At 32.8% G+C, this 10,084-nt stretch overlaps 1 protein-coding gene across 1 annotated transcript; it reads left to right on the top strand.

Moving 5' to 3' along the window:
• Positions 1 to 4,155: 4,155 nt before the first annotated feature.
• LOC143083324 (uncharacterized) lies at positions 4,156 to 10,084 on the top strand. Its single transcript, XM_076259585.1, has 5 exons — positions 4,156 to 4,204; positions 4,641 to 4,820; positions 6,574 to 6,636; positions 7,895 to 8,137; positions 9,744 to 10,084. Exons 2-5 carry the CDS (start codon positions 4,649 to 4,651, stop codon positions 9,980 to 9,982), a joined length of 717 nt encoding a protein of 238 aa, XP_076115700.1. The 5' UTR covers positions 4,156 to 4,204; positions 4,641 to 4,648; the 3' UTR covers positions 9,983 to 10,084.

The following is a 10,084-nucleotide window of genomic DNA, read 5'->3' as shown; positions in this document are numbered from 1 at the left end:
CATGGTTCAACGCAAAAGTGCTGCATACATTTACGAACACATTGACAGTCAACGCACTTCTTTCAATGAATTACGATCTTAGTATTTATTAGACTGTCTAATCAATGAGTTCGAGTTAACTGGATCTTTTGTTTTTATTGGACGAGATAGTATTCTCTTAATAGCTTCTTCTATTTCATTCTTACCAATTCATACTCGCATGGATCCGTTACACTGGCAATACGATGAGCCAGCCTATTGTATGCTATAATATGCTGTATTTACTGAACTAAAATGACTTAATCAAATGTTGCAAGTATAAACCCACATAACGTTGTTTACATTGAAGAACTGACGTTATCTCTTTGTAGTTTTGTGTCCACCTAAGAAAACGTTTGAAAAATCAAATATATTTTGTTTTCTTTATCAGTTTATCTTGGCCTCAGAATCTTAGACAGTTGCATTTAATGAGATTTTAGTAATGTAGTCGGAGTTCTGTGTGCTTTACTGACCTAATTAACTGCGGCAATATACCAGTCGAATAAAATCTTCTAAAAATAGATATACAGTTATTATAATCTTTCATAAATATTTTACTATCTTGATAATATATGTACCTGAATCAATGCATAACTTTCAGGTCCAACGACCATACTGAACGATCCAGTCCAGTGACCAAAGAGAATAACGTTCAGTGATCGACAAAAACGTCCAGTTTCTGCCAACACACATATATAGTAAAAACAATTATGATTAACAAAGTGTCTAACATAAAAGCAAATATGTTTCCTTTAAAATCTCCTGTTCCAAACAGTTTAGATTTTTTCCAGATTCGAAAATTATTTCTGGTTCATTAAACTGAAGCACATCATTTATGTACTAAGTATATCTTAAACAAGTGTCAAAAATCAACGACCAAAATGGCGATGAAGGCCAATTATTATATTAGTTCCTTTAGCTTTGCATTTTACTAAATGATTGATAACCCTGCTAGCTTCAGCTACTGGGGTACTAGGCAGTTGTTCCCACAAGACCAGTCGTATGAGAAAGCTTCCACGCATAAAGAACCTGGGTTCCAATATAAATAATTAAACTTTGGTAATTTCGTATTTTCACGGGTAGCAAACATTTGTACTGTCAATTGACCCCATGAATCATATACAAATGTGAAAAATCTCATCTTATAAATGCCAGTCGTCAATATTGACAATTCTACTCAATATATCATCTAGCTTGTTCATTATGTTCTTTTTAAATCCAGTTGATAATTAGCAATCTCATGTTTTGCGATCACAATCGTAGATTGATAAAACTAAAGACTATTTCTGGTACTTTAACACCCTTGTGAACAATTTTTTACAGCATTTTGATTACATATATAAAACGAGACCGTGCAATTTTTAGCAAACGTGCAAAATTTAATAGAGACAACTATATTGTGTTGACTTCCCTCCAAGTGGAACTCTTCAATTTCTTGTAATAAGACCAAGATTGTTGCCTAAACTGTCAAGATTATCAGTATAACCAGCAGCCGCTGTATTACTTGCATCTGTAAAGATGTAAAATTCAGAATCCAGTCTTAGCGACGAAACTGCTTCTAACTTACACATTTTATCTCGCCAAAATTTCAAATCTCTGATACAAGTGTTTCAAAGGTTTATATTAAAAGATTAATTCTTATCTTGCAATTGTCATAAATGTTTGACTGTAAACAAAACCTCTAGACAAGATCTATGTAATGTGCCTTAAAGCAGGTGTAAACGAAATAATTTACCAGCTGCTTTTGCTAACAATCTTATTTTTACTTTACAGGAAATGTTAAGGATAATATTGACTAAAATTAATTGAATTAAATCATTCTTTTTTCTCTCTGGTATATTGAGTTTACAAATGTCTAAAATCCAGAAAAACCTTACCTAGCCACTCTCCGTTGATATAAGATATATAATTCTATAACCGTCTATAATAACATTTAACCTAACATCTCAAGCATTAATTAGTTTCCAAAAGATAAAACATTTTTCAAAATACCTTTATCATAAATATCAGAATAACAATGTTTATCTTCATAAAATGTTTGAAAAATATCAAAATCATGTACCTTGAAACAGTTTAAAAGACGAAGATCCTCTGGGAGTTCCTGTCTTTGCCTTTTTAAATCTGCAGTCTCTTGCTCAGTGATTTTGCATGCTACAGTTGTAGCAGACGTCTGAGGTCTTGCAGTTGTATTGGTGACCGAATGTTTGGACGCTGCTGATCAAGCCCCCTCGAAAGGGCTGCGGGCGAAATGTAGAATCAGATCCACTTGTACCATTATTTGCCATTTGAGTTGCTGAACCAAGTGCTTCTACCGGATGCTTACTGTTGCTACATTTGTATGTTTCTCTGCTTTGATTTTGTTTACAGCCCTGTTGTCCGCTGTGTTTTTTTTTCTCATTCTCCGAGTCGGTTGCCACTATTCATTCCAAAGGTATTCATTAACAGTTCTCTAAACCCCCTCGTACTTATTTGCAATTCTGATTAATTATTTTTGCGCTTCTTGGGCTAACAGGCATATCTTCAAATACCCGGACCGTCTTTTTGTGTCGCTTCTTCTCAATGTAATTAATTGCAGGACGTCATGTAATATTATCTTGGATTTCACTATTTAGTTCAAATTGGACCTGATTCCCCTTAAAGTTAAATCTGCATATTATGAAACTTCTGATGACTTGTCGTGTTCTGATTTACCTGTTCTTTTCGTTGATTCTGCAGCAGAACTTAAAGTCGTAATTGAAGAGTCTCGGTTAATTCTCAAACGTCGAAAGAACTGAATCGGTCATCTTAATAAACTGTCAACAAGTCGAGTGGTCATCGCCCAGCCGTCGCTAGGCGTAAAACCGTTTTCATTCTGTTAAATAACTCTGTTAACGTGTTAAAAATTGATATAGGTATATTCCAAATGTATTCCCATCTCCTGAGCAGAAAAAGGGAAAAAATCCCAACAAAATAGCGTTGATAATATCATATCTAAAGTTTACAGATATACACCCATATAGATAAACTTGAATCTACAATAAAGATGAACAAAAAATGGGGAAAAAAAGATTTTTATTCAGGAACAAGCCTGACTCAAACTGAGAGAGATACATTTGTACATGTATTCATATATATTTTGAAAAAGTGGTTTATATCGAATTTAGAAGTTTCATCTAACAGATATGAACTTTTTTGCATTAAGTCCTAATGTGATAATCAAAAGTCAACATTTCTGTTATATCTAATATATCATAATAGATATGTAGACACAAAGATGTCTCAAATTGTGTATGATAGCAGACACATCGGCATGTGATCTTCAAGTAACATTGCCCGATCATCTTTTTGCCCCTGTTCGTTTATTGTAATCATTTATATTGAACCTTGCATGTAAATCGGGCATAACAAATAAAAGTAAATTAGGGTCTTGATCATGCTTGATATTTATCATTATCTGATAACAAAGGCATATTCAAATCATTAGTCGAAAGCATACTTCTAATTTGATGTCATGAAAAAAAAACGTCGAAAACACAAACAACAGTTTACAAAATACAAGATAGAAAATGAAGGACTGAGCTACACGAACCTCATTTAGACCAGGGATGATCCCAGCTTCCCGGAGGTGCCAGCAGATCCTGCTCCACAGCTGGCACCCATCGTGACGAAAATTCACAACTGTACTAATGTTTCGTTGTACGAGGCTAGATTTTTTTTTAAAGTTTATACTTGTACAAAAAGTAACTGTTGCACCCAAGACATGTCAAGATAAAAGAGGGTTAATCTGTTATGAATAAAACCTTTTTGGGTTTCGTTTGATGCTTTCTATAATGTATTATTTTGGGTATTCTCCAGCTAAAAAGTGCATGCGCGGGGGAAGTGGCACCACACTTAGTATACTTGTTCTTAAGTCAGCATTCATTACAGAAAAAAACATGTCCGCGTTACTGTTAACTATTCAGTATTGCTCCTAATTTTGAATATGTAAAAAAAATCGGCAAAAGTAAGCGTATTTAGCCGTTTATCCTTTATAATACATGTACACGTAATATAATACTGAATCAATAAACCATACATGCAATCTTCTCATTTACGTTTTTCAACAGATGTCTATGTATTTGCGGACAAAATGTGCTAAATATAAGCAACACTCCCTATACAGACTTTACAGTGACTTGTTATTATAACAACAAAAGAAGTAAAAAAGGTACGTCAGTTTTATGTTTTCACCTCATCTTCTCTTAATAAGTACGAAGTAAAGATATTGTGTTTGGCATGATGACTATGTTTTTCCCCTTAGATATTTTCCTCCGATTAGAACTATTGTCAGTGCATATTTTATTTTGCTTTTGCTTTTGTTAACCATTAACTCTATATTGAATTTTCGTCGTGCATAAATTGAAAAAAGCATGTGTAAGTGCTTGTGGCATTTTTTAACGAAAAATCTTACTACACAATTGGTCTTAAGTTTTACTAAAATGTTCTTAACTTACGAATATCCAAGGAGAATTCAAAACGGAAAGTCACCCATAATGGCAACTTCGAAAACTTAAACAAATAAAACAAATGAAACAAAACACTATCAACTGAACTTTTAGCTCAATTTTGACATTTCTTATGTGATTAATTTGTGTATGTTGTAGTAGCAAACATGTTTTTGTCATATTTGGCAGTTGGTATAACAACAAGTATGGCGATTGTTCAATGTCGTGATTGTAAAGATTATGACCTATCGGCCTCTGACCAGTCTTTTCTTATGAAGCACTACCTTCATACCTCTAGAATAGAGGAAGGCCTTTCAAAAGGAAAGGCGATTGCCTCAGGTATGAATATTGTAGCATATAATTAGAAGTAAAATCAAAACAAAGACAGAACAACTACAAAACAAAACAAAATAATAAATTGATCTCAAAGTTGGAAAAGTTGTATTATTCTCAAATACTAAGGCTTTTCTACCTCAGGAATAGATTACCTTGGCTGTATTTGGCAAAACTTTTAGTAATTTTTGATCCTCAACGCTCTTCAACTTCTTAGTTTATTTGGCATTTTTAACATTATTTTTTTAATCGAGCGTCACTAATGAGTCTTTTGTAGACGAAACGCACGTCTGACGTAGATATAGAATTACAATCCTGCATGGTATCTATGATAAGTTTATCTATACATCAAAATAAGAAAAATTTCTGAATAAGAAAAAAAACATGTTTTATTGAAAAATTAAATAAGGAAACAATTAAGAAAAATATACTAAAGTTATTTGGTAAGATGCAACCTCAGTATACCGATCTTTAGAAAGCGTGAGTCAATTTGTTGTACAAGTACACACAACATGACACATAAACCGCAAAAATGAACGACATTGAATGTGTTGACAAGATCAGTGGTTCATTCTAAGGATGTACCACCTGCCATTAGTATGAAATAAAAAAAAATTATCATGGTAGGGGACTGAACTTAGTTGTATATTTGCAGAAAAGAAGACTTCTTGTGTATTTTAAAGATTTTTAGATTAGGTACATTGTCTTTCGTGAATTCAGATATGCATGATCCGGATCATATGAGTTTGTTTTACCATACCTGAATGGTCATGACCACATGTGTATATATACATATGATCCGAAAATACGCGTATGGTCAGGTTTGTATATACTCATATGGTCCATCCTTACGCATATGCATATGGTCTGGCTAGTTATCAAGATAGAGGTTGCAGTTTTTTTAAATAATATTTTGCTTTGTTCAATCATATTGAAATCATTTTGTAACATGATTAACGAGATAAAGTAAAATATACATACAAGTAAGAATTATAGTACAAACATTCTTACGTGTTCATTATTGATTCTCCTTACAATTGCGAAATGTACATGTATCGAGCTATGAAAATAACCTCATGAAATATCTTAATGAACTCTTAAACCAGAAGCCAACTGCTAAGCTAACAGGAAAATTTGTAAGTTAACCCTTTTCCCTTTTTTTAAAATTTAATTGAGCTATTCTAATGTAACAAAAGTTTTTTTTATTTTAAATAGTTTTTAATTATTTAATGTGTTCCTGTTCCTATTCATACGATCTTACAAAAACATAGAAATCAGACGAAAAGGAAAACGATCACAACATTTAAATGAAAAAAATAGAAATGAGAGGAAATTTTAACACTAAGAAATAAGAAAAAAGGCCCATGCTGTAAAATGACGTTGTTTCACTAGCGGTCGAAAAGGTCGACAATATGAAACGCTCTTAATTACTTCTAGCGAATGCAAGATAACACGGAGATACACCAAGAAATTGAAACGCTCTAAGTTAATTCTACTGCATGCAAGATAAATAAAGGCAACAGTAGTTTATTAGTCATATATCGATTAAGAGAAAACAAATCCGGGTTACAAACTAAAATTGAGGGATGAAAAAACCTAATATGGTCATATAGGTCTACACATATGGTCATGGCCATACGCGTATAGTCAAAATACTCAAATGGTCCTGAACATATACATATAATTTTAAATTTGTGATATTCATTTTAAGGTTTAACATATTAAAAATATTACATTGTGTTACTATGTTTATACCTAGGTGTGACATATGCAAGGTGGGGAAGGAAAGAATGTCCAACAGGAGTAGAAATGGTTTATACAGGTAATCGACAGAACATGTATATATCTAAACAGTTTTGAGGTTTTATTTTATGATAAAACAAGTAAAATTACATACTGAAACAGATACACCAAACATATCAGTTATTTTCACCCTGATGCTCTGACGATAGATAAAATGGATAACTTCTTTTTGATACCAAACATATGTCTGTCAGCTCTAATATTGCCTGTGAACTGTGAGAATCAACATTCCTAGAACACAAGTTTTGATCTCTTATATAACTAAATGGAGTAATTTTCTGCAGAACGACAAGTATTTTTTTTGGAAGAATCAAACTGGACGATACAAAGTGTCAATAAAAAATTTTCAAGGTATAAAATATTAACTTAAAATAAAAAAACAACGTCGTTGACGCAGTTGTTTTTTAATTAATCGCTACGATAAAGGGACATTATGTGAGATGGATTTTTAGAGTGCAAACCTTTAAAATAAACCAGAGTTATCAAATTAGTGGGGTCCGTAGGTGGCCTGTTGTAAGGCAAAATTTCGGTCCCTATCCAATATACCCTCATTTTCCAGTGGCAATCCAAATTTTCCCGACCATCATCCCAGATGGCCTCTATCGTATCAACCTACCTATTGTATTTATTGTGAACTTGTTCTCGTCCTGAATATGCCTGAAATATTTGCCACTGGACGTTAAGCAACCAACAATCAATCAATCAATCAAATTAGTGTGTAGGATTTTGAGAAGCTATTTTTTTAGATCAGGTTATGCATATTTTAAAGTGTCGATTAATACGTCTGGGGAAGCCAGGATTACCCGAAACAAAAGAGCCACCTAAGGACGGTTTTCGTTTGATCAATCGTTTCACTACTCGATGTGTTATACGTCAATAAAAATCTAAGATAATTTTGTATTAGTTTTAACTGGAAGAATACTGTCTACAGAAGATCCGTCAAAACTGCTAAGGGTAAACAACTGATATCCGAAATTATTTGAATGTTAAAAGCGAAAGACTGTTCAAATAAGTTTTCCTTATATTTAATGGTAGATTTAACTGCAGGTATGACCTGAACGCAACAATATATGTCCATGTCCATCAATATTACTGGTTACTTTTGTAAGAGTAAAATGTGATTTTGGAGACAAATAAAGTAAAGTGCTTTTAAATTACTATTTGTGGTCCATTTCACGAATCGTTCTTTTTAAGATCCGGTATATTTTTTTCTCGATATTTTGAAGTAATAAACTATATGTGTCAACAGCAAAGTACACGTTTTTTTTGTATTCCAGGACAAGCTGGTGGTAACCATTATACACATAAAGGAGGAGGTGTTAACTATTTATGTCTACCAAACAACCCCGAAAATGGAGAACCCTTTTCAGCTGCAACTAACCAGATATTTGGTGCCGAATATGAGCTTGCTTCATCACAAGTCCCATCAGGAATGAAAAACCAAAAAACTTTACACAATAAAGAGGTGCCATGTACTGTTTGCTACCAAAGAAAACGATCAACTGTTCTGATGATACCAGGTAACGGAGTAGGCCCAGTAAGACATTTGGCCCCAAAATATAGCGGTTCTACAAAATTGTTAGAATGTAACCTCTTAGCTATTTATTGGAAAGTAAAATACTTCTGTTGCATAAATATGAGGTGTTTTTGACAATACAATGCACATGTATCGGGTACTAGCATCATTAAGCCATGCTAAATTACTAAAATCTTCAAAATTTTGGAATTTTGGTTAATTTTTAGACAGTTTTCGTCTGAAATGGAAGTGGCGGCATTTGTGTTCATTCTTAATATTTAAATGTAAGTTGTACTTGATGATAACACATATCATATATAAATTTTGAGAATAAACACGGATGCGGCCACTTTTATTTTTGACAAAAATCATCTGAAAAGTGACTTATTTTGGATATTTGATAGATTGTTTATATGTAAGCTTACATTTGAGCGTCATTAATGACTAAATCAGTTCAAATATTTCGCATAAACTAATTGAACAACTGAAGTTGACACTTAAGTGTTTTAAAAAGAGTCTAAATCTTTTTTCAGATGAATCTGAAGTTTTAGGCCAAAACAGGCCCTTACTGAACCTACTCCTTTATCTTTAAGAATTTAAATTTTCGTCATTGTTGACAAAATAAAGCATCAATAATGATGGTTTGATGTTAAAGCAAAAATTTAGTCATATACTCAGATCTTTATCATTTCTTGATTCGTGATTGTAAAAATAATGGACTAGACATTTTTGTATTGTAAACTTCATTTTTCATGAAAAAGAGAAAACAGCAGGATTTACATACAAATGGGTAAAGTTCAATTTCGCTATTCTAATGTGTGCAGCCGTCATCATTATTTGGTTAACCATTATAAAACACATGTATCATAGAAGATAATGAATTTGTCCCTATTCCCAAAGCCGCAATCCCGTTTTTATTTCATCGATTGTGACATCATTTATTCAATTTACAGAATTTTTCTTCTGATGAGCAACTCGACGGAAACTGCCTATCATTAAAAAGCACAACGACGAACAGCAGTTTATGTTGGAGTTGATGCTACTTAATACTTTAAATCTGCGTGGTCTTTTGTGATTTTTTCCTTTTTTTCTTTTACTCATGGTTTGTGATTGCGAACATAGTAATATATCCTCGTTTATAAATTACTAGTTGGTTCAATTTACACCATCCTCGTTTTCGAAGCAAACCAGGCCGTTCATGTTAAATGTATCTTATGTCCGGTGTCCATCCAGATTGATGGAATATTCTTAAAAGTCCACAAAACGATCACATGAAATACTTTCCGTCGGGTTTAATTTCTGACCCAGATTTAATTTGTTTTCGCTCATTCAATTTATGACATTTGGACAACGATACTACTGTTGCCTTTGTGTTGCACCTCATATTAAACAAAACAATCACAGGAAATAAATGAAAAGTTCTGAATTTTTTTCAATTTGTATCAACAAAACAAATCAAGATAGGCTTTAAAGTAATCAGGACTCGTTAGATTTAATTGATCTACACAAGAATTAAAACAAAATGATCGAGAAGTAGTTATAGTTTGAAGCAAAATGATGTAGATGTACAAGTTGAACGGCATTGAATCAATATTGTTTCAATCTTTTAGGAAGAAAAACCTGCTACAAAGGCTGGACATTTGAGTACAAAGGATATATCATGTCAGATCATAAAGATTACAGCAGCAAAGAATATGTATGTGTTGACCAAGATGCCGAGCCTGTCGACAATAAATCTAGCAATGAAGATGGGGCCTTATTTTATGGAGTAAAAACCAAATGTGGCAGTTTAAGGTGTCCACCTTACAAAGATGCAACAGATGTTCACTGCGTTGTTTGTACAAAATAAAATCTTTTGTAATAAAGGCGAAGAAACTCAATGAAATATGTTTTTACTTAATCAGTATATGCTAAGTATATGCATATTACAAGTTATCATTATTAAAGTGAA

This window comes from Mytilus galloprovincialis, chromosome 7, assembly GCF_965363235.1.
Source record: "Mytilus galloprovincialis chromosome 7, xbMytGall1.hap1.1, whole genome shotgun sequence".
Classification (NCBI taxonomy): domain Eukaryota; kingdom Metazoa; phylum Mollusca; class Bivalvia; order Mytilida; family Mytilidae; genus Mytilus; species Mytilus galloprovincialis.
The sequence above is the reverse complement of the archived record's forward strand: the minus strand, read 5'-3'. Positions and strand labels throughout refer to the sequence as shown.

Coding starts and splice junctions, on each gene's coding strand:
- LOC143083324 (XM_076259585.1), top strand. CDS start 4,649: ATGTTTTTGTCATATTTGGCAGTTGGTATAACAACAAGTATGGCGATT. Junction 4,821..6,573: donor AGGAAAGGCGATTGCCTCAG/GTATGAATATTG, acceptor GTTTATACCTAG/GTGTGACATATGCAAGGTGG. Junction 8,138..9,743: donor AACTGTTCTGATGATACCAG/GTAACGGAGTAG, acceptor TCAATCTTTTAG/GAAGAAAAACCTGCTACAAA.